General features: G+C 39.0%; 1 protein-coding gene across 1 annotated transcript; it reads right to left on the bottom strand.

Annotated features, from left to right (window-relative positions):
• Nucleotides 1-7,311: 7,311 nt before the first annotated feature.
• Nucleotides 7,312-20,922, bottom strand: nup50 (nucleoporin 50). Its single transcript, XM_015352993.2, has 8 exons — nt 20,766-20,922; nt 18,060-18,135; nt 16,910-16,993; nt 16,218-16,413; nt 13,995-14,633; nt 11,893-11,980; nt 11,149-11,267; nt 7,312-9,169 (listed from the first exon to the last, which is right to left on the bottom strand). The coding sequence occupies exons 2-8, from the start codon at nt 18,126-18,128 to the stop codon at nt 8,970-8,972; spliced, it is 1,395 nt and encodes a 464-aa protein (XP_015208479.2). The 5' UTR covers nt 18,129-18,135; nt 20,766-20,922; the 3' UTR covers nt 7,312-8,969.
• Between the last annotated feature and the right edge of the window lie 4,591 nt (nt 20,923-25,513).

Raw genomic sequence — 25,513 nt, 5'->3', positions numbered from 1 at the left:
TGGGGCCCGAGGGCTGAAAGGTACTCTGATATTTTGCTCCACATTATCTTTACACTACATTGTTTAAAAAAACAGCTGCGAATGGATCACTGTACAGTTGTTCCAGGTCATTATAAGCTGTTAGTATAATGGCCAACAAAACAACCTGCTGGACGGGGGCTCAGGGATGGAGACCCCTCTAGTAGACAGTACAAGAAAGACAATATATTTTCCATTGATTCCCCAACATGAGAATAATTAGGGCAGTGGGGTGGTGTGATGGTCAGGGCAGACGCCTCACGTTTTGGGAAGGTGCTTGCTTGCTCTTCCTGTATTCATGTGGGATTTCTCTAGCTGCTTCACAGTTTCCTCCCACCTTCCCAAGGCATCATGCGCAGGCTCAGCGGTGTCTGAACTGTTCCTGTGTGTGCGTGCTTGCTTCCATGCCCTTTGCTGACCCTGTATCCTGTCTTGTGCCCTGTGCTTCCAGGTTAGACTCTGGGTTTTAGTGGTTCTCAAGTAGGAATAAGTGGCTTCCTGTAGTGAACAGATAGATAAACTTTGGGAAATTCACATAAATCTCCCCCCTCCTTTTCTGCAAGCTCTTGTGCTCAGTAAAAGGCCAGACCACATCATTAGTGACAGTACTGTGTAATACACATAAGGCGATTGACTGACTGGCTCATAGAGCTGCGCGAGAGAAATGCACTGTGTTGTTCTGCCTCAAGCACACATTCACTTCTAGTGGACACGGGTCTGTGGTAGAAGGAGCTTTTGGCAGCTCAGAGCCGTCAAATTAAAAAAAGCAACAAGTATACAGAGAATAAATGAAGGAGCTAATCAATATTCTGGCTCAGGATGGATTCCTATATATTAAGGTGAGTTAGAACTATGAAAAACATATGTTAAAAAAAAAAACAGCTCTCCTTTGAATTTCACCCTGACTTGACAGAGGTGGAAACTGGGCTGCTCATGTTGTGTGATGCCAGTTACACTCATTTAACAATGAAGGCTGATGCATATCTTATGAGTCAGAAAATAGGTAAAAGGATCAAGGTTCTGTCCTTGTAGCACAGTAATGCAATTGAAATCGGAACACTAAGCCTACAGAGAGGCAGGATTAATCCAGCAGTGGCCCAGCAATAACAAGTGGTGCAAACATTCTAAGCATGTTATGTAGAGGCCAGAGACAGGGGCGGGGTCACACCATTCAAACCCATTCTTCACATGCCCATAAGGAAATCACTGAATTGGTGGCACTTGGAATCACCAGATCTCTATAAAAGCAGTGCCTGAAGCAGTCAGAGATTGTCTTTTACAAGAACCTCCTGGTTTTTAAGAGGATCATGAACCAAAAAGAATTCTAAGACAAGTTTTAAGGAAAGTCTTTTTGTTTTTGATAACCTGTCCCGATTGAGCACACGACAGGTTATAACCGGTTGACATTGGTAGCAGCCTTGGTCTCTTTCCAGGTCGGGATACCGGTAAATAGGGTGGTAAGTGTGTTCTCCCAGACAACTGGAACCGACTGAATGGGGTTATTGTCACTGCTTTAAAAAGATTAGACTTCTAATGTCAAGTTATATCTACAAGATATAACCTCCTGCTGTGCTATCCTAAAGGTGGGGATCTCAATGTCTGTTAACAAGCCCCTTGGAAAAGTAAAAACAAAGTATTACTTCAGTTTTGATGGTTAGTTGGATTAACTAACCAGAGACAATCTGCAGATGCCCTCAGGTTCAAGGATTTGAAAGTTTGCCAACTTTACATTGTGAAGTGTGACGCATATAAGGTGTGTTGGTCACACTTGCTGAATGCTTGGGCAATCATGATATACTGAGGCCACACAACCCAGAATACTAAACAGGAAGCTGAACAACCCTGAAATCTTTTGTGTTGTGCACTCATAATTACTGAATGAAAAAATCAATAATTTATTTTTTTCAGTCTGATCACCTCATCTTCTGGAGCAGCTGCTGTGATTGCACATCTGTTATGGCCACTCAAGATTCAGCAGGGCTCTGTTATAATGCAGATTTCCACATGCTTTCTCCTTTGATAGACTTCTTTTATGTGCAGCTCAAAGCAAACAAGACTTTGATGTGCATGCAAGTCCCATACTTTCTTTGCCTTACATTTATGAAAGTACAGATCACCAGAAAAGGTGTTCAATGTGTAACTTAGGTATTTCCTTAATGAACAAAATCTGAAGGAACTTCTTAAAAACAATATATAACTTTGTAAATATTTGTAAAGTGCAAGCTTCAAACAGAAATGTAATCTGGCAAACTAGCCTGTTCATTTATAATAACATGCAACTCTAAAGTCATGTGCCTGATAATTTCTTCATGAACAATAAAGCTTATAAAGAAAGGGTTTCTACTTTCCACTTAAGTTCTTTTAAAGCAGACTCTTTGTGTTTCAAAAGGCATGGTTAAAGCTTTCAGTTTACAGGTTTTTATCAAACAGAAATAAAAGTCCAACATTTTTCAAAAGACAAAGACATACCCATAGAATTTGTTTCCTTAAAGCTCGAACAGAACATATCTGTGCAATTTCTAAATCTATTCTAGGACTCTATTATTATTATAGTAGTCTGAAGGGGATGTCCCACACTGTATAACTGTACAGTGCCATCCACATGTCATATGAATGTTTTTGATGTTTGAATATGAATATAGCTACTAATATGAAGTAGGTGCCCACTAAGCCAAAGACGTTCACCTGACTCTGGTATAACTGAAAACAGACATGTAAAACTTATATCCATCACAGGGAAGCATTTATCTCTTCCTTCTGTTTATCTTATAAAGAAGTGATTTCTTAGCTGCCGTTTGTTTCTGAGAGGGATTTTTCTGTGGGCTGTCTTGAGGACAAACCATAAAGACTGGCTCTATCCTGACAAGTGCCTAAAGTTCATGTGCACACTGGGCTGCGCTCAAACAAACTGGCACTATGTCACAGTGTGCTTGTGCATCATGTCTGATGAGTACACACGCTCACCAGGGGTTAACTTCACAGCACAGAAACTGCCCTGATCAAAGTCACTAACGATCTTCTAATAGTTTCTGATTCTGGTTCTCTTTCTATACTCATCCTTCTTGATCTCAGTGCTACTTTTGACACTTGTTGATCATGACATCTTACTTTCTCGTCTTGAGACTGTTTGGGAGTTTCTGACACTGCTCTCAAATTCAAGTCTTACCTCACTGATCGCTGTCACTTGCCTCTCTTAATAGGTATAGGTCTGAAATTGGTCTTGTTAAGTCTGGTGTACCTCAGGGCTCAATACTGGGCCACTTGCTCTTCAGCATTTACATATTTCCACTTGGTCAGCTTTTAAGATCACATGGCCTCAGCTATCATTTCAACACTGATGATACCATACCAAACCTGACACTGATGTGGCTGTCTCAATTCTATCTAATTGCATCTCTGACATAAACACCTGGATGACTCAAAATGTCCTTCATTTTAACTGTGACAAGACTGAAGTCATGCTTATTGGCACCCCCCCATCAACTTCGTAAAGCCAATCCTGTAACCCTATCTGCAGATGGTTCTGTACTTGAGCTTAAATCTACTGTAAATTGAAAAACCCTGGGGTGATATTCGATTCTGGCTTAACATTCGACCCACATGTGCAGCATATTGTCAAAACATCTTTTTTTCACCTCAGAAATATCACTAGACTGTGCCCTATGCTATCACTAACTGTGGCTGAAAAGCTGATTGACTACTGTAATGCTCTATTCGCTGGGGTATCTAAATCTACTTTGAACAAACTGCAGTATGTCCAAAATTCAGCAGCCAGGATCCTGACCAGGTCTAGTGCAAGTAATCAAATTACTCCTATCCTGGAGTCCTTGCACTGGCTTCCTGTCAAATTCCGTGTGGATTTTAAAATCCTCATGCTCACCTATAAGTCTCTGCATGGCTTGGCACCTCAGTACCTGTCTGAACTATTATCGCCCTACTCCCCACCTCACAACCTCTGCTCTTCTAATTCTGGTCTCCTAACTGTCCCCCAAAGCCCATCTACATTGTATGGGTGACAGGGCCTTCTCCTGTAATGGCCCCAAGCTCTTGAACTCTCTGCCCAAGGATATCAGAGAGTCACCTCTAAACTCCTTCAAAACCAGAGTTTCTTCTTTAGAAAAGCCTTTATTTAACTGGTTCCATTCTTCACCCCTCTGCTTTTCCTAGTACCACCATCCACGGTCTCCTCTGTATATTGTAATTGTGTTTTATCTTGTGTATTCTTTTTATTTATTGTTGATCTCATTCTGTAAAGTGCTTTGAGAAGCAACCTTTAAAGGCGCTACATAAAAAAAGTTTATTATTATTAAACATACCTGGTCTTGATCCGGCGAATGCTCAGCAGTCTTCTTTCAGGACAAAGTAGAAGAAAGAAATCTGGAAAAGACATTTCTCACTGTGATGATTGTAAGGCTGCCTTAGCAGATAGCTTCAGCGGCAATTACAGATGCATGAAACTAGGCCAGGGGGGTTGTTGTGATACATGTGACACCAAACAGGAAATACAATGAGGAAAAAAAATAAACTGAATATTAAAATATGCACAATATTTTAACTATATCGCACTACATGGTTTACAAACTCACAATGTAATGAGTTATTTTTATTAATAATCTATTCTTTTAACAAAATTCAAAACAAAGCATCCATGGCACTCACCTTACTAAATTAGATGTCAGATACCACTTGAGAATCTGTCTGAGGCTTTGCTTGACTGCAGTGGATGTGATTAAAGGGTGTTAAGTGAGGTTTTCTGCAGACTAATGGCCATTATCACACTAATATGAGCATTTGTGTAAACCAGAGAAGGAGCAAAATGAGAAAGATGAGAAGCTCCAAATACAATAATCCTCATCTGATGAAGCAACTGCTCATTGGAAACTACCAAATACAATAATACTCATCTGCAGCCATATCACCCTGCAACTCAAAACTGGCAACCCACTGAAGCTAAGCAGGTGTGAGCCTGGTCAGTACCTGGATGGGAGACCTCCTGGGAAAAACTAAGGTTGCTGCTCGAAGAGGTGTTAGTGGGGCCAGCGGGGGGCGCTCACCCTGCGGTCCATGTGGGTCCTAATGCCCCAGTATAGTGACGGGGACACTATACTGTAAACAGGCGCTGTCCTTCAGATGAGACGTAAAACCGAGGTCCTGACTCTCTGTGGTCATTAAAAATCCCAGGGTGTTTCTTGAAAAGAGTAGGGGTGTAACCCCGGTGTCCTGGCCAAATTTCCAATTGGCCCTTACCAATCATGGCCTCCTAATAATCGCCATCTATGAATTGGCTTCATTACTCTGCTCTCCTCCCCACTGATAGCTGATGTGTGGTGAGCGTTCTGGCGCACTATGGCTGCCGTCGCATCATCCAGGTGGGGCTGCACATTGGTGGTGGTGGAATGGAGTCCCCATTTACCTGTAAAGCGCTTTGAGTGGAGTGTCCAGAAAAGCGCTATATAAGTGTAAGCAATTATTATTATTATTATTATTACCAAGCAAATGAACACAACATCCCCTTATGCTGAGGATAATTAAACAGAGGACTTTTATTATTACATGGCTTTGTTGTCACTAGCTGCTTTCATTAAAAAAAAGAAAAATGCCCTGTTAGTCATCCGAACAGAATGACAGAATGATTTGTGCTAGAGCAATGGCTCCCCCTACTGTCAATTTTAGAGGAGTTTTTTTATTATGTCTACTGGCTGACGTTGTGTCCCAAGTTCACTCCCTTAGTAGAGGTATTTTCAATCTGTAATTAGCAAAGAAGCATGATTAGCATCAATTCTGTTATCGTTAGTCAATTCTGGACTGGGGTGCTATGTGCAGGTTTCCTCCCACAGTCCAGAGACCTACTGGTGGGTTAACTGGCTTCTGGGAAAAACTGGCCCTGGTATGAGTTTTGCTCTGCATGTGCCCTGCAAGGGACTGGCATCCTGTCCAGGGTTTATCCTGCCTAGCACCCATTTCATGCCAGGATAAGCTGCAGTTCCCCTGTGATCCAGTACTGGATAAAGCAGCTACAAAACTGATGCATGGATTAGCAAAGGCTGTGTTGCATGCATGAAAAGTGTTGATGTCAAGATAACTGTGATATAGCAGTATTGTAAAATAATGATAATTTGTGTATATGTATAACTGGGAGGTTGCCAGTTCAAATTCTGGTTATGAGCACTACTGATGTATCCTTGAGCAAGGGACTTCACTCAGCTAACTGTACAGTGCCACCTTGTGGCAGGCTAGTATATCAATTGTTTTATTGCATTGAGATTCAATCCCATTCTCATAGAACACTATCCTTTTCCCCTGCTTTGAAAAGCAATAACAGAATTGAAAGCAATTATAAATCCCATGAAACTTTAATTTAAAAACACACCAAAAATGAAAATTTAACTCACAGTTAAGAACTTCACCATAGTCAAAACCTGTGGCCGTGGTGGTCTCTCAGGAACCCAACGGAGAACCTCTACAGTAGAAACAATGTTCCGATTGCTGGTTTAGAGATGTTAACAGGAATGGTTTCATTTTGTTAGAAATGTGGAACCTGAGCATTTTAAAAGTTTCTGGCAACTTGCATCTTTTTAGACGCATAGACAATTGCAAACGTTTACAGAGGTCAGGGTAACTGAACAACAGTTGAAAAGGTTGAGAACTTCTCGTGCTTACCCTGAAGCTTAATATTGGTAGAATTTCCAGCTTCTTCACTTTCAATATTTAGCTTTACGTTTGGCGTTTCAATTGTGTGCAAATGCTATGATAAACCGCTAAAAATAGAGAATAAAACACTGCAGACTCTGTGCGGATTTTCACTTCCAATTATGAACTGTAATTAAAGTGTGATGAAGTGGCGATATGGTTGAAGAAAATTTAATTCTTTTGTATACATGATACCTGCTTAAAACAGTCAAAAGGGCACTTAGAGATCATTCACCTTCACTAGACCGCAGAAGACCACAGACTGACCTAGATCAAGTGTAATCAGATCACAAGTGGGCATTTCAGAATACCCATAAACCTGATTAGTCACTGGGCCTCCTGGTATTGTAAGTGTTCATAATAAAATGTAAACTTAAGACATGGAACAGCTCCTCCTTATATTGTAAGAGTTGGGTTTTTGAGATTGATTGCACATGGCAGTTTTTATATACAGTAGGTATCTATTCAATCTGTTAAGGTCACAGATCAAATTCAGTTTAGATACAAAAATGTTCGCAGTCATTAAAAGTTTATGCAATGTATGTGTAATCACATAAGATAAAAAATGTTAATATGAATTTTAAATCCAAACGGAAAGCAACATCAAGAAAGTGTAATATGGTTTATTCACCAATCACTTTGTAAACAGCTATTACAAACATATTGGGCACCTCTGCATAAAGGTCAGTACTTATACAAAGGCAATACAAAGGTCACTTTGAAAACAAAATCAATGAGTTCCATTCTGAAATACTGACTGCCATAAACTAAACATCTGACACACTGCTGACTTTCATCTGCAATAAACCTCAAGAAAATTAAGACAATTTGTGGAACAGAAATTGCTATGAAATACAGAATAATTCTATTAACATTTTTCTCAAAACAAATATACAGAATGCTTATGAAGTTAGATCGCTTATCCGAGCCATCATTAAATTTGTGAACCATGGAGCAATGAAACGCTACACAGAAACGGAACAATGGTCAAGACATCCGAGAGGGCACGGACATCACTTTGGCTGTACAACAGAATGCACAGCATGTTCTTTGAGCAGCAAGCCTGGCAGACACTGATACAGTTGGTGCCCTGTGGCATACGTGGTCTTTGTGCATGTTAGTAGACACCCCAATTTTCACTGCTCCAGAGTGCATGGTTAATGGTCAACGTTATCCGAATAGGCCAACGACGTTTATCAGTATCCTGTACATAAAATATGTAGACCAAAGTGGTCAAACACTAATAATTTGCTATAATAAATATTTTAATTAAACTCCTTTTTAACAGACAGGAATCAATGCTCTACGTTTTAAATTTAGGTAATTCAAGTTCTAATCAAAACCCTGATAACTACAGATATCCTATGAACAATTAAGAAAAACCTGTGAAAACCTGAAAGTTAAACTGTATTTCATTTCAATCTGATAATGAGCTCACTCGCTTCAGTAAAATAACTTTAAATGGCTAAGTTACAAAAGACATACAATGCAAGGCAGTGTCTAAATGGTGCTATAATATACGGGAGAAGTTTGCAAACATCCAAGGGGAAAGGACACACGGGTCACTTCAGACTCCGCCAGAAGTCTCTCACTTTCAGACAAGTCAATAACGGACTTCCATTTTATCAGAAGTATAAAATATTCAACTGTACAATAGTCATATTCAGCCATGATTCCCATAGTTACAGGTAGTTACAGGTTTTCTGGCACAATATTGTCAAAAAGAATGAAGTACCATTGACATTTTAAATTAAAACTGCTCGAGGAAATTTATTAACTGTTATAGATTCCAATTTACTTAAATGATAGCAGCAAAAGAAAAAAATCACTGGAATGTTACTGAATCCAGGCAGCTCATAATGTTTGTTTTTGAATTAAAACAGATGTACATAAGGAGACATCCCTTTCACGTTTCAAAGATGACAAATCTTTCAAGTTACCAAGCCAAGAGTTCGGCCAAATCAATGTCCAATAGCCTAGATTCAAGGCAAATTAAACGTGGATTTAAATTTCACAGTATTATAACTATAAAACTCTAAAATATGCATGCAACAAAGCAGGGGAGTCCTTTATTTTCAATCTTGTAAATCAGATTACAGCAAGATGTTCAAAAATCTGACTTTTCACAGCAATATAAACTGTGCTATAACATTGCAAATTTCATTGCATCCCATACCACTGGACAACTAAAACTGGACAGAATCAAGGAAAACCAGAGAGGAAAAAAGCAGACAATTATCATAGTGCAGTGTGGCTCTAAGCTATGCTTTCTTTTCCAGGAGGAGTTTGTGTAGTTCATCAGCATCCTCTGCTGTTTTTACTCTGATTAAGATGGGGACAGGTGCCGTCGGATTTTTCTCATCCACTGGAGGATTGGGGACACAGACCACCATGACATTGTTCTTTCCCATTCTTGTACATGGCATTGATGACTGCAACAGAATATTCAGCAGGATGTTTCCTATAGAACAGAAAAGAGTCATGTTCCGCTGTGCTCAAAGTTTTGTTTTAGACATAAATTACCCTGATCTTGGAAAAGCCTGGCACAAATAGAACCAATGTGAAATCACCCGAGAGTAAAATAACACTACGGAGTGAGTGTTGTACTAATTCCATAGAACTATGAATATAAAAATGTTTTTTATTCTCAATCTGCTCAGCACCTCAAAATTTTAACCCTTTTAGAAAGCTAGTGTTTTTTCAAACAAAAGGGTTCACAAGACAATAGACACAAATGTCATCTGGATTTGGCTGAGCTGTCAAGGCACTGGAGAAAATACGGAGTACTACAGGACACTGTAAAACTAAGGTTTGTAGGCTACCACAAATGAAGTGTTTTACAGAGCTGAAGGAAACAGCCCAGAAATCAAAGGTGAAATGCTAAAATTCACCTGTTCATACAATCATGTTACCAAAGAGCAGCACTTTATAAAGATACAGTTACAGGACACTAGTTACTGCAGTCTCTTTTTTAAAATATAAGGCTATACAAGCTCTATTTAACAGCAAGATCTAACCTAAGAAAAACAAATAGTTTTATTGCAAGAGAACAAGTAAGAAGTACAAGAATACTCAAGACCAAAACAAATACAAACCACAAATGATGGCAATTTCACCAACTGGGAAACCTGAACACTAAGCAGTGCATTCCTAAATGAATTGAGGATTTTACTAGAAATATTTAAGTCGATGTGTAAATTGCATCTGATCACTGCAAAAGCACAGTGAAAACTCCAGTATGGGAAAACAAGAAAATCCTAAGAACACTGAAATGTAATATCCCATTTGACTATCGGGCAGCAACAGTCTGAGACACTATTTACTAACATTAAAACAATCAAATGAAAAATGGAATTAGAAAGATTATTAAAATCCAAACTTAAGACTGAAGGGTTTGCAGCAAGAAAAGTTGTGCAGATGTTCTGGTGACTGGGGAGGGCACAGAAAGAGAACTTTTCTACATATCATCTATAAACACTTTTGGTGCCAAACAGGGTAAGATATCCAATGTCAAGCTGCTGCAAGTCATAGAGCCTTTTGCTTCCTGTTTCTGAAACAGTCAAATCCTGCTGCCTGGGAGATAGAAATGTGTGCAGCTTGTGTGAAGCTATTACAAGCATTCAGGCCTCCTTAACCATGAGCGAGGTTGGCTCGGCAGGACAACGTGTTAGAGGCTAACAAGTAAATGTTTCTAATGACAAGGTAAATCTCCACAATAGAACAAAAATGTAGAAAGACTGGGAGGCTGCTTCCTCTTGTACCTTTTCAGATAAATGTTTCTGAAATTCATGTAATGGCTACATTATCTTTTTATTTCTTTGCAGTTCACGTTTGTCACCTCAAACAGCATGGGCACCCAACCAAGGATTTTCAAGGCAGATTAAGGCAGCTGCTAGGAACGTCAAGTGATACAGAACTGAAAGCTTTCTACGCACTAGAATTATGTGGATAAAAGAAATATTTACAAGTCCTTCATTGTCAGTTCTGTTGCGGGTTTACTTCTTATATTATGTATCACTGGACTGCGTCTGAACCAGACCCTCACAACCATGTTATGACAAGGAGGGGACGTGCCCTGATTTTTCACGTGTCGCGTTCAACTTTCAATAACTTTTAGCTGCAACCCCCGACAGCTGCACAGCTACTGCAGATGAGTGGGGTGATGGGGAAACTCTCGATACATGTGAAAAGACTTACTCTCAGTATAAAAGAAACAAAGTGAGGATATTCCACCTAATTCCTTCAAGATGACAAGTGGACCCAACTTGGAAAGCCCCACAGTTCCAAATAATCTGTGCTCTCCCGTGCTAAATTATGCAACAATACTTGAAATTGAATCACAGAGAATGCAATTCAAACAGTACCTCCAACTCCATTATTTAGCTATTGAAACAACGTAAAAAAAACATGACATGACAACATCATAAAAAATGAACTCACCTAAATTGGTGTCTGCTCTCACTAGAAGCTGGGTCTTTTTGTCTGCAACAAGCTTCAGATGAAGTGTTCCAACTCCTTTTTCTTTAAATTCATTCTCTTTTTTGTAGAACAGTTTGCACCTGAAACAGAAAATAAGCCGAGCAGGTAATCGAGGAGGGAACCCCCAGAAAACAGGAATGGCCATTTCAGAATACGAATTCATTGACATTTGGATCAGCTTCATTCCCTTTTACTCAACTGTTTTGGGGATTTAATGAAAAATAAAACCCCATTGAAACAAAACACCTGAACTACAGCACGGGCCATAATACTTCAGAATGGCTCCAGTCGCACAGGACTGATTTTCAGTCACATCTAAGCCATACATTTACTACAGTTCAGTTCTCAGGAGTAACTGACAATTCAAAACAAAGTACCTAATAATACAAAAGCCTTTGTTTCCACAGAAGAAAGCCTTCTAAATGTTTATTTTTTCATAACGCAGCTTGACGACTCACTCAAGCGCAGCCACCCTCCTCATATTAAAGGATGACTAAATAAAATGGAAGATAAAGATTAGCTTAAAAGATCTGGTAGACTTAAATCACTAACTCTGGTAACAGTTCATTACGGTTCCTTAAAAGGCCAGGTTAGGAAGACCACTACTACACTGGTTATGTTTCGTAAGTCAAGAAAAAACTTTCCAGTGAGACATGCACAAACAATTGTCACAGTAAGGATGATTCAAAGGGAATTCATTCTCACTTTTTTGAGAAGAAGGCATCATCTTCCTTCACTTCATTAACAACAGGCTTAGGGGGCTCCTCAGATTCCTCATCTCCTGCATTTTCATCTGTGAAGAAAAAGATCTAGTCAGAAACCGTGGAAGCCTAAAACCCCCCAAAAAAACAACAGGGCTTTAAAAAGTGGGGTTTTAAAAATCGATCAGCTTCAGATGCAAGATCTTTTCATTATAATCTGGTGTTGCATCTTTGATCTATTCAGGATTCACAGCACTCCGTTTGCACCTCAAGATTGACTGAAGTAGGAACATCGACCACAGAAGCATTTCAACACAATAACGGTGATATCTTTAAAAACTGTGCATAATGCTACAAAAATCTGAGCAGGCAAAATGTTGTATTTAGATATTTTGTGATGTCTGTTCTATCTAACTTCCAGAAACCTTTGTGAAGTTGAATATAAGCAGCCTGGTTGGGAGTTCAGGCAATTTCCACACAGTGCAGCAAATGCATTATGTCACCTCATACTCATAATCTTCCTCTTGCAACAACTAAAACACAGTATAACTACTTGTCAATAATCGTTTCAATCTTTGCACGATATGAGAGCAGGAAATGTTTTAATTGGTCCAAATGTAAACTTGGTCTTGCATTAACATTCGATGTCCCACTTTTCGTGTGGCACTATGCCACCATTCGAACCTGGAAATGCCAGTGGCACACGCCGATTGATCACAGTTGTGACTGATTACCACACTGCCCTGGCCTGAAGATACAATTTTATTTCTTGGACTTCGTGAACATTTAGGTAGGCCACATTTGCCTTTTTTTTACCATGCCACACTATTCCTTGAAACACCTGATCAAAGACAAGCTCCAAATTCCTGGATGTAAAATGCCCCCACATTCTACCCAAACAGCTCATGTTCTAAAACAAATGTGCAAAACAAGTAATAAAGCTTATTCTAATGTACAGTACAGCTATGAGTCCATAAAAACAGGCATTCATGTTATTGATAATTTAAGTTACAACACAAAAAAGGGTAACCTGTTATAAATAAATGCATTTTTTTTTATAAGTACAATCTTAATCATTTTTACAAATACTGGATTTGCCCAAGTAGCATTTTAATAAACACTATTACTACAGCATTTGTGGAATTCGTGTAACACGATTAATGCAATAAAAAGGAGAGCTAAAAGGACAACTTAAGACAATACAGCAAATTTCCCATTTGCACTAAATAGGTTTAAGACAAAATGGTATCAAATCTAGTACACTTGTTAGAAAATATTACTTAAGCACATTTAGAGCTTAAAAAGCCAAATTAAGTTGTCCATCCATATTTAAGAAGTGGCATCCAGCCAGTAAGTACAACACAAAAGAGGCATTCTGATTGCTATGATAGCTTAATGACATACACAACTTATATCTTAAGACACTTAAACTACGCTGAATAGATTTTTTTCCGACTAAATCTTAAGGCACGTAAAGCTTTGAAAGTAGCCCTGTTGTTCTAAATTCATGAGCACTTTCATTAAGCTTTACTGGAAACGTATATATAGCTTAGAAGAGATTAAAATGACTAAAAGAAAAGGCAGCGCTCATTTTAATTTTTAATCAGATAAAAATTAACATACAATCAAGCTAGTATCCACAAACTGATGGAATTAATTATTCTGCAAGTCATGCAGCAATAACCAGGCTGAATCAAAGAAAGCTCTCCTTGGCTGCCATGTGAGAAGTACCTCGATAAAAACTGCTCAAGCAATTGTTCCTTCAGTGACAATCGGAGTTAAGTGCACTGTCTTAGAAGCAGAAGTAAAACTACTAGCTTTTTCTTGAAACTAATGCAGCCATCTAGACAAGCAGGGTAAAATGCACATTACCACAATATAATTAAATCTAAACTCTTCAGGAGCAGACTCATTTCATTATCAAATTAATTGTTCTGCCCCCCAAAAACAATCTAATGGAATGCGAATGGTCCCAGGCATGGCGAAATTCACCGATTTGTTTCCGAGATGATGGGGGGAAAAAAAAACTGAAAAATGGAGGAAAAAAAAAGTTGCGCTGCTGAGATTTTCACAGATGTAAAAAAAACAAAACAAATAAAGAGGTACCTTTTGTTTTCTCTTCACTGGGGGCGCTGGTTTTAGCGCTGGTGAAGGAGAAAGTTGAGGCTGGAGTCGTGCCTTGGCTCCCGAACAAAGAGCCGGTGCCCTGGCTGGAGAAAGAGAAACTGGCTGTGCTGCTGGCGGGCAGGGAACCCAGGGCAGAGCTGTCCACCTTCTGCCCAAAATTGAAGGTGACATTAGGAGCAGGGGCACTGGGGGCGGGAGCGCTGCTGCTCTCTTTCTCCTCCTTGCTGAACGAGAACAAAGCTGCGGTGGCTTTCTGCTGAGGCGCGCCGGAGGAGCCGGGAACGGAGCCCGGCTGCGCCTCTGCCTGCCTGCTGCCGGGCTCGCTCTCGGAGCCGCTGTCGGAGCTCCCGCCGTATTTCTCTTCGATGGTGGCTAAATGCCTCTCGTAATCCTTGAAGATGGGGTTGAGATCGCACAGGGGGTTGTCGTTGACGTGCTTCGCGATCCAGTCGCGCACGGAGCAGTTCAGGGCAGTGAGCTGTCTGTTGTACTCGCGGCTGCAACGGCTGGAGCTCTGAGACGAGGGGGCAGAGCTGGACTGAGTCACGCCGTTCGACTGTCTACTGACATCATTACTCTGTGGCTGGGAGGAGGCAGGACCGTTGAATGTTAACGACCCTATTATAGAAGACAAAAAAAAGAAAGACATTGCCTAGAACTCCACAATATGACTGGATACTAACGAAATGATACGCACCGCTGACAATCCAGTGTTTAATTGGACTTTCACCCCGTCTTCTCATAACCTCAAGGCAGACCATACATCTTACAAACGGTTGAATTATAAATAACCACAAATGAGCCTTGAGGAATTTCAAATGAGTTCCCAAGACAGCTTCGCATCTGCCTCCCTGTAAGCTACAGTTAAATGATTAAGCTAGCGGTCTCAGAATCTAGCTCTTAGGAATGCATGATTTAACTGCAGCTTCTTTCTGCGAGTAAAGAGAAATTTGCCTCTTGTTATAATTAATGCAGAACTTTCACCAGTAGGTCTTTGAAAAGTGTGTTTTTTTTATTAAGATGTGAACAAAGAATTATAAAACCTGCGACATCACTTAAGAATACATGATAAAAAGCAAAATGTAAAATTTGAGAATAAGAAAATTTTCACCATTGATACAACATATACCCTCCTTGTTTACATTAGCACTACTCACCAAATAAGGTTTTAAAATCCATTGCAATATACCCAAAGTGTACTCGGCACAAACCATACCGTATTAACAAGGCGCATTTAAAACCAAGCAATTCATTCTTTTGTATAAATATTAGGACTACTTTTTTTTTTTCTACAGAAGTGAGGGCCTTAAAACAGCACTCGTATTCAAACATCAACTGCAGGATATAGAGAAACCCAGAAAGCAGAAGTTCTTCTACACCAGAAACGCAACAGCCAGGCTGTTGTAATAGGACGAAAGCATAAAGTTCCAGAGGGTGGGTGGTAGGCCAGTTTTCATTTCATTTCACTCTGGATCAGACTGATAGGGTTATAACCCTCTTCTCTAAGCTAAAAGGTTCTGGTTGCAAAATGAGACGTGCATCTTTAGGATTTCAATATGAACAACATAAAAAACATCCCTTTTTTTTATTACCCGCCCTTGTGAAATTGATCAGCTCTGCACACCTTAAACTAGCACAGGAAGGACAAGGATTGTGCATCATCAACGCTCCCAATTTCAAGTATAATACTGCCTAGAGGAGTGTTAGCATCAACCATCAGAGTGATGCTACAGATAAATGGTAAATCACAAGGTTCATTGTTTCTTCAGCAAGCTGGCCAAAGCACCAAACCCCCCCCAACACATCAATTATGCACTACTGCTTAGGGGCATTCCAATCCCAGCCATCTAACGACATCACCAGCCCAAACCTGGAGTATCTAGACTATGAGGATCAATCTGTACTAAAAAGCAGGAGACTGGGGAAAATTCCAACAGCTCTAATGGATAAAATGCGATATCTTCAGAATACACACCTACGCAAATTGAATAAGGCATCTCACACCAAAGGCTAGGGAAATAAGTATGCATACAAGTCAAGACTAAGGCATAAATGCACAGCTACACAAGTAAGAGATTTTGTCATATGTCAGCCTCGCTCTACAAAGGCATTTGTCTAAAACTGCACAACTTTGAGCTCAGATCAGAGTAGAACCATTGCTTTTGTCTAATGTCACATGCTTTATGAGACCAACATGCTTACCAGTCGTGGCTTTTGAGTCAGATGTGCTGCTGAATCCTGAAAAGGAGGGTGTGCTGGATGAGCTCCCATTTCCATTGGTGAGGCTAGACAGAGGTTTGAGTCCAGAACCATTTCCAAATCCTGCAAAGCCTCCTGCCGACCCAGACGCACTCAGAGTGAAGCCTTTAAAACCTTTGAAGTTCCCACCACTCTCTCCCTAAACCAGTACACAGAAATGAGATACAATGTATTTATACATCATATTTACAGCCGTACACAGTTTTAAGAGGTAATAGATTACATGTAGTAAAAGTAACCCATACATTCATTAAAACCTGGAATTACAGACACCATCGACAATTTAAGTATTACCGAAAGCAGTACTCCAGAAAGCACACAAGAAGAAAACCTTATGTCCTTTTACATAGTTTAGAACCCTGTCTCAAAAGCTTGGGAAAGGTCTTGACTTTCATAAAAATCCACCAGACAATTCTCTTCAATAATGAAGTCTGCGATCAAAATCTTTAAATCAAAAGTACACTTGACAATATCGGACAAACCTTTCCTCACAATAGTCCATTAAACAGAGGGTTAACTTTAGAAGACCAACCCCCATCATTAATGCAAAAATCTGTATTAAACGACCAAGAACCACAAAGATGGAACCTTATTTTGTTGGCATGTCAATTAGACAGGACAATCTGTGAAATCACCTCTGCTGCTGCATTTCTGCGCTTGGCCTTTTTAATAGCCCTATTTTTCAGGACGTCTTGACTTGCAACAGAGAATGTTCCAGCCTGTAAACAAGAAAAAATATTTTTATAGAGACAAAGTTCCTCAGATCTCCCATAAATGCTTTTCAGGAGGATGCAGTGATTCTTGTAGTATCTACTGTGCAAAGTTAGGGTCCTGTGCTTCACACTGAGAAAAATGGACAAGTTCATCCAGCGACAAGGCTGACAATTCCAAAGGAAGAAAGAATGACCAGCTACACGGTGCACATGCATCAGCCATTTTCTGCAGACAGGAGTTACCAAATCATGATGGTAAAGCGTTTTCTAACGTGAGGAGGAAATGTAAATTTGCAATTAAGAAATTAGAAGTCCTCTGATTATAGCTGGTAATTACTGCTTATACAAATAACTATACTATACTTTGATACAGGCTATCCAGAGAAACATCTATGCTGAAATTGATTCACATAATTTATTTATTCAGACAAATAGGAATGTACAGCATTTCTTTTAAGAAATTCAGTTAAAATTATGTTCAGAATACATTTGCAACCAGTAGAAGTCATGTTAGACGGCAACAATGACATACACAGCAAACCCGTGTTCTTTTAATCTGTTCTCATTTATACACAGCTCAGTACTACTTCATAAATGAAAATACCCATTTAGAAATTAAAGGCATGTTTCCATATTTAAAGGTATTACGTTTTCTTTGAGGTTCCAAGACATTTTAAAAGTTTAAGATTTAAAAGTGTATTTGGGAATGTTTTGAATCCCCTTGGAATAACTGAAACCTTTAGTCACACAAGTTCTGACAGATTCACTGCACAAATTGCTTCCCATGTGCTCTTTTCCCTGAACAATGCGTTTCCAGCTTCAGTATATCAAAGGGAGTGCAAGGCTAGAGTGGAAAAGGGAAAAAAGGAAACTATTTTGAGATACAGAGATCTTGACGGAGCAAGGAGAGTTGTCTGAAGTTCACCTTGACATACAAGTACAAACTGGCATCTTCTCCCTTGTACGGAAATTTCATAAACTAGATTTAAGAAATGTAGCACACCTATTCTACCCACAAAATAACTCCCCTGAGGGCTGGATGTGACCTACTATAAATACAGTACAGACGTACCTCTTCTCCTTCATCCTCCTGATCCCAGTTTCGGTCATTCAGTTCTTTGTCCGCTACCCGCTTTGCCATCACAGCTCTACAGCCAAGGTAAGAAACACAGAAAGGGAAAAATGCATTAGTTTACTCCAGTTTGCAGCTACATCTTTACCTACAACACACAGATGTTTCTTTCTTAATCAATATTAAGTGCATCATTAGCTTACAATACCTCTAACAAAAATGTGCAATTAGTAGATTGTAGTTAATGGATGTTCTTGGAGCGCTGCTACTAATTGTACATTAAACATGTTGGTTATGCCCTGGAACATAATTCAGCTGCTTTAGCCAAGTTCCATTCGTTTCCCTGCTCTTTACTGCTTTGAGGGCTGTTTACAAACACGACAAAAAGTAGAATAAAGCAACAAATTAACTGAGAAGCATACGCAATTTGTTTCACACACATCATTTGATCTATTCTTGCAATGTAAATTTTAAATGGACACAATCAATAGTTGAAATCCACAGGGTTCATGTTAAACAATTATTTAATTATGACTGATCCCCAGGAAGCATTCGACACATCTTATAAATTCTAGAAATATAATAGCTAAATATATTTCTAAAAGTGACTACCCAAAGCCAACTTTGAGAACTGCTAGACAGGATGAAAGTGGTCCTCATTTCGGACATCTTGAGGTAATCTTGCAAAGGATGACGTAGCAAATTAAATTGTTTGATTCATAGCTTATCCAAAATGATGTTGCTAATTTTTAATCACTCAGTCATTCATCAAAAGATTATACAATTTTAATATACTGTAATGTTTGTAACCTGTTTTTCCTAACACAATAGTAAAAATCCTAGATATTAAACCTACACAAACACAGGTGCCACTAGAGGTATCCCTAGCTGTTGGTTACAACTGCCGATTTATCCTATATAGTTCAGAACTGTATTAATCAAGTTCTTGAATGCATATCATCCAGGTGGATGCTGCACATTGGTGGTGGTGGAGGGGAGTCCCCATTACCTGTAAAGCGCTTTGAGTGGAGTGTCCAGAAAAGCGCTATATAAGTGTAAGCAATTATAATAATAAATAATAATAATAATAATATGTACATTATGTTCCATAGAAGGATAATCATATTTTAAAATGTTTTAAATGACTCCTCTTATTAAAACATAGGAGAAAACCAAGTTGGCGCCACTCATATAAAAAATGAAGAACACATTCATTTCAGGCTCTTCGGCCTTCTGCACGCTTTGATTAAGATGTTTGATTCCCTCCAAGAAGATTAATAAGCATCTTACTCATAATACAAATCAAGAATGTTTGCCAGTGCTATATGTTTTCAGATGTAGAAGTTTTAAAGCTCACTTCAAATTTTGGGTTGGTTTTGAACCCTTTAAAACAAATGGCCACAGAACAAACTGTGCATCAGAAACACCATCCAGCACAACGGAGAGAAAAAAATATCTAGAAGGTGGAAAATATCCAAGGTGCCTGCCTTCCAGGCAGTAGGTTTCCCTTCCTTAGTTTTATAAACATTGTCGAAAATTACCCCCAAAATATTAAGAAATAATTCAGTGATGAGGGTGATTGCGTAATATAAAACAGGGATACGCATCTCATGGCTCCTCAAATACACTGCTTTGCTGAACTTTGAGGTCACAAAGTGTCTCCTTTATTGCCATATTGAACTTTCAACTTAATTGATTAAATAATAAAGGATCTGGCCATAGATTCTGCCATACAGTAATAACTGCATGGCTTTATTCCTTTTTTACAGATCCAGGCTATTCTCTCAAGCCTGGGAATGTAGTACCAAACCAAAACTAGGGGCTGTTTCTTCAAGAAAATCCTTTGGGAGTGTTTCTATAGCAAATCCATCTTCCCACAGAGCTCTTTAAAATCCTACTCATCTACTCCTTGACCAGGGAAGATGTGAAGTGTGTCGTGTAACATTGTGCCTAATTTTCCATTACCGAAAGCCTGACTGTGTAAATTCTGGACTGAGTAAGTGCACAATCTCGGTTACACAATCCTGACCCACAGGAGAAAGAAAACACCTTGGATACTGGCACCCTGTTTCCGATCATACTGAGAATGTATATTAATATCAATAATAGGTTTAGATCGAGTTAAAAAAGGTCAGACTGATTTGGAATGCAAATATAGCCACATTACAAAATTATATGTTCAAAGTAACGAAGAAATGTCGGTTTCACAATCCACGGAATCGCTATTCCGGGAGATGACGGAAAATGGATATTAAACTAATACGATTAGTCAGGTATTTAGGTAGGTAAAATTGAAATCACATATGCAATTAAGTAGAGTAGCTACCGTCTGCAGCAAACACAACAGTCAAAATCACACGCAACACAATTTAAAAAAAGTTTTACTTTTCATGTATTCAACTGCTTAAGTATTTATTTCCAGATATTTCTATGTCGGCCAAGCAGTTACTGCACAGCAACAGCCATACGAGTTAGGAGATCGGACTGGTTTAAAAATGGATTTACGGATTTAAATGAAAATTATCAGTCACATTTGATATAAATATGTGAAAATGAACACCAAAACGTTATCTGTTTTACACAATTTAAATAACCACATGATTAAAACATCTACCGGTTTCCAGCGCGCTTGCATCTAAAACCGTAATTAAACCTTAATACAGTGTTAGTATCACTAACACTGTACTTAACTTTCTGACAACATACCTTTCTCCGTCAACTCAAAAAAAAAAACAGCAAATAGAATTCAACGTAATGCTTATTTTTAAAATCCCAGCACTTCAGTTCCCGGCTTTCACGTTTCACCTGTACCAACCCCGCTCTCGCCCCTCTTCAAGCCGCCATTTTATAAAACGGAATAACCGCGCGTCTTACTGCAGCATTGCGCAAGTCCGACAGAAGCCGCCTCCGTCGGCACTATGGGACTTGGAGTCTTTTAGGTCTGTCCGGCTTCTGTACTTGGGATCCGGTACTGTAGTTCCTAATTTGTAGTAAGAAATGTGTGACACTGTCAAAACAAAAACATTGCAATTTTAGTACCGAGCATGACCTTTTTACGTAGTGACACTGCTGTGGGATGCTTCATCATTTCTCTTGTGTAGCTGCATGCTGGTGAAGGTTGTCCAGCAGAATTTTCCTCCTGTTGGTCTCAAAGTCGTTCTTCTTACTTTATTTTTGTATTTTTGAAAAATCAACTCTTCTGTTTTGGCAAGCAGGAAGAGAAAGCTGTTAGGTCAAGGGCTTCATCAGTGAACCACTGTGTAGTCAGGTCAGCCTGCACCGAAGGCGTTCATGTGTTAAAGAAGATTTCTTCTCACATAATTGCTCCCGACTGCATAACTTGACTTGCATAGTGCTGGAGACAGAGTAGCACTCCTTACCATGTCTCCATACATATTTGCATCTGCTTGGAAACCTTTGCTGAGGAAAGGAAAGATAAAACAAAAGGGGGAAGCATAGGGTTCATGCCCATTGGGGCATGCCCACCCCCGTCTTGTTGCGCTTGAAGAAACATTAGCTCCTGCACTTGCAACAGGCCTGTTCTTGTGATGTATACTAGTTCACTTATACTGTTGAAAACTCAAGCTGAGTCAGGCAACATCAGGTTTTGAAGTTTCTTCCTGAACCTTTTATATTATGAACAGTAACACTTCAGAGTCTTACATATGGTGTTGGGTGAAATGTGAAGTTGTCCTGCACTCTGTCAGCAAGAATAGGCTTAATTTGCTAAAACTTAATTGTTTTGCTCCTGTCATACAATATTTCCCTTCCCAGAAACCACAGAGCTCATCTCATATTAAAAATGTTAGAAAAGTCATACTTGCTATACATTGTAGGCTTTGAGGAAGTTTGGCGATTTCTGATCAGTTGACTGACATTGTAACATGTCACTCTAACAGTGGATTAGTTAACACTTTGTTTTGAGATAAACGCTCTTGAATTCAAACACATAATTTTATTTATATATTAGATTTCATCTCGAATGAAGGAGTTAAAAGTATTTATTTTCACTTGTCATTAAGACAAAAATTTCCAGTAAGGCCAATAAAACAAATAAACAAGAACATTGTTTTATATTGCTTTTTAAAATGACAGGCTTGGGACGTGTGTGCTCTGCAATGCAATTTATTGCCTATGCTTTGTTTTCACCTCACACTGAATAAAATAAATTGACAGAAATCTCAAAATACTTCAACTTATCACCTAGTATTTCCACCCCATCAATATATATATATATGAAAAGGACAAGGAGATGCATGGATTTCATGTCATGACAGCCACGAACAGTGACAATCTGCAGGTGAGCATACAGAGAGACAGTTCCTAAAATGATGGAAACCATTTGCTTTTCTGGATATGAATGCCTAGAAAGGACATCATGTTAATTTCCTCTGGCTGCATGTGTCAGTGAAGACCAGGCTGCAGAAAAAAAAAAATTGTGGACTTTCACCTTTGTAGCAAGCATTTAATAGCAGACAGACATGTAACCTGCCAATCAGGAGCACAGTCCCGTCAAGAAATCAGGTTGTTAATTACAATATTGTTGTGAAACAGGGCTGAGAGGAAATAACAGAATGTTTAAGGACCCACAGGACCACAGATTGCTTTCTCAAGGTGAAAGATATAAAATGGTTTCAGCCCTAAGCAAGTCTTGATGCAATCTTTCTGTGTCAACGATGGGCTGGATGATCACAGTTCAGACGAATCCCTGTCAGGCTGCTGTATATTATACACCTTGCGTGGCGAGCAACAGGAGGCCGACGACACTGGGGTCATGGGAGGAGATGTGTGAGTCCTTGTTGTCTTCCTGCTGAGCTCCACAAGCGATTTCAGCCGCCAGCCTTAATACATAACATTCATCCAACACTGCTGAGATCTGTCTGTACTGGTTTGTTTTGCACCCATTTTTTGCAACCCCGCGTATGGTAGTTTCTGTTTTCTTAAGAACATCTGCCGGCCCTATTTACCAATCATTCAGTTAGAAACAGGAGCTATATTGATCCAACACAAATAATAATAATTAACAATTGCTTACACTTATATAGTGCTTTTCTGAACACTCCACTCAAAGCACTTTACAGGTAATGGGGACTCCCCTCCACCACCACCAATGTGCAGCCCCACCTGGATGATGCGACGGCAGCCATAGTGCGCCAGAACGCTCACCACACATCAGATATCACTGGGGAGGAGAGCAGAGTGATGAAGCCAGTTCAGAGAACACAGAAAAGATACAAATGTTACGAAAAAAAGTTACAAATGAAAAAGTGCCAGTTGGCCCATCCTCCAAACGAATATTGAAGCTACGGTCTTGTTAGCATCAATCAATTAATCCTTTTCTGAGGTTTAACAGATTTTCAGCCCTTAACTGAGTCAAAAGGACTCTGGACCCCATCCTAACAAGAAAATAGTAATGAAATAATAGATGCACATTCCTTACCCAATCCAGACTTTTCATGTTTAGTTGAGCAGGCAAAATACACACTGTTAAAAATAAATCAACCCCCCTTTCAAATAGCTGTCTTGATTTGACATTACCCGTAAATTACACGTAAAATGCCTTTTTAAAAATCCCCAGAAATTCAGACGCGTATCTGAATATTTCCCCCAGCCTCCCCTACTGTCATATAAAGGAACACTCATTTCCACCAGGAACAGTCAGCAGATTTTGAGGGAAACTACATTAAGAGTCATGAGCAGCGAATTTGAGTGAGATTTCTGTATTGCTCATCAATTGGTAACGTTACCACAAAACGCTGTGCAATGGTATCAGCTTCAAATATTGTAACAGACTTGTGGAGAGAACAATTTACTGCACTGCAGAGTAGTGAATTAAGGTTAAGAATTCACCAGGCTTTTAAGATGCTATCCCATCAGCATTTGCATATATTTTTGCTAGCATGGAAGATATGTCCAAATGCACTGCTTTTTTCCACTACCAAACATGTAAACATGAAGATTTTGTTATATCAGAAAGCTGTTATATTTCTCAGACGAGACCTTTGAATGAAAAGAAATATTACTACTTGCTGTTTTGTCTTGGTTCGATTCATGACAAATAATAAAGAAAATAAATGTTTTACTGTTAGTTGATTTGTAAAAAGGGAAGTGTACACACACACAAAAATATACAACGTTGGAAAGTTTAAAATACTCAACAGTGCATATTTTCCTGACACTTTAAAAAACACATGCTCAAATGAATGCCTTCTAGTGGCCGATGATGGTATTGAAACGCTAACCTAATATCTTATTAATTATTTTGCGTAAACCTTCGGGGTTTGTATTTGTTCCTCTGATCTCTACTTTGTGTAGAGAATGGTAGAAATCTGAGAATGGAAGAAGAATGGAAATAAAGCTGTAGGTGTATGCAGGGCAGGGCAAATACATTATTTTGATTTGCTTCAGGAAGAGCAAAAAGGGGACAATAAAAAATACAAAATGTGTTCTTAATAAGACTTAACAAATGTTTTCCTGTTTGTGCATACATACATAGTATATATGCCATCTATTTTCAGTTCAACTTCATTCTAAGAGGTATATGTATGCTACTAAGTATTAAAAGGATTAATACAGTCATTTTACGTTCTTGTGCAATTTCTATTAAATGTGCCAAGACCTTGGGGATAACGAGGCAATAACAGCTGTATTTCAAAACAGCTGAATTGTAAATTATACAATAGACTAATAGCTGTATTAATATGTTGCTATTAATAGATTGCATTAATTAAAAATAGCTATTAACCAATCGCAATTATTCATAGTTCAGTAATTAATTATGATGGTTTTTAGCCATTACTGTGAAACTTCAAAGCATTCCGAGTAAACATATTATGGGTACCGTACTACCCTGATAGTGCTCATTTTAAAAGTGTCCCTTTGTCATGTTTATCTTTAACAGACGTTTTATAGACACATCCTAGTCTAAAACCTCATCTATCTAAATGAACTGAACAAATCTCCTAGTCAACAAAACCTGCAGGTGTTAGAGGTCATGAGGGTTTATGAGTTCCACTACAGTTACAAAATGGAACAATAATACTAGAATAGTTTCTAGAACAGCCCAAGTGTTTTTTAGAATGCTACACAAAAAATAAAGGAGAAAAATCCCTAATTTGACAGGGGTCACGATGGTATTACACAATTGTCCTGGAGTGCCATTGGTTGTGGATTAAAAAACCCTTAAAAAAAACAAAACTTGACTCCGCTTTAGTCCTCCGCGACATACGGCATGACCGCTTTGCTGTAGCAAAACAAATCGTGAAGTCTTTTAAATATGACTAGCGCGCAACTGTTTTCACCAAAACAACTCATAAGCTAGTCATTTCTAAGCAGACTGCATCGGTGCAAACAATAAGAAATTAAGCCCGGAACAAAGTCAGGACCAAGGTGAATAAGGTGATACAATGAACTGGCTGTGAATATTCAAGATTGATTTGCAGGTCCCTGGAACT

The sequence above is a fragment of the Lepisosteus oculatus genome, chromosome 7 (assembly GCF_040954835.1).
Source record: "Lepisosteus oculatus isolate fLepOcu1 chromosome 7, fLepOcu1.hap2, whole genome shotgun sequence".
Taxonomy (NCBI): Eukaryota; Metazoa; Chordata; class Actinopteri; order Semionotiformes; family Lepisosteidae; genus Lepisosteus; species Lepisosteus oculatus.
Note: the sequence above shows the minus strand (reverse complement) of the source record. Positions and strands in the feature narration are given on the sequence as shown.

Excerpts from the sequence above, each read along its gene's own strand:
- nup50 (XM_015352993.2), bottom strand. The coding sequence starts at position 18,128 with ATGGCAAAGCGGGTAGCGGACAAAGAACTGAATGACCGAAACTGGGAT. Across the intron at positions 16,994-18,059 it reads AGGAGGATGAAGGAGAAGAG|GCTGGAACATTCTCTGTTGC; the intron begins GTACGTCTGTAC and ends TCTTGTTTACAG. Across the intron at positions 14,634-16,217 it reads TGACTCAAAAGCCACGACTG|GGTCGTTAACATTCAACGGT; the intron begins GTAAGCATGTTG and ends CTTCTATAATAG.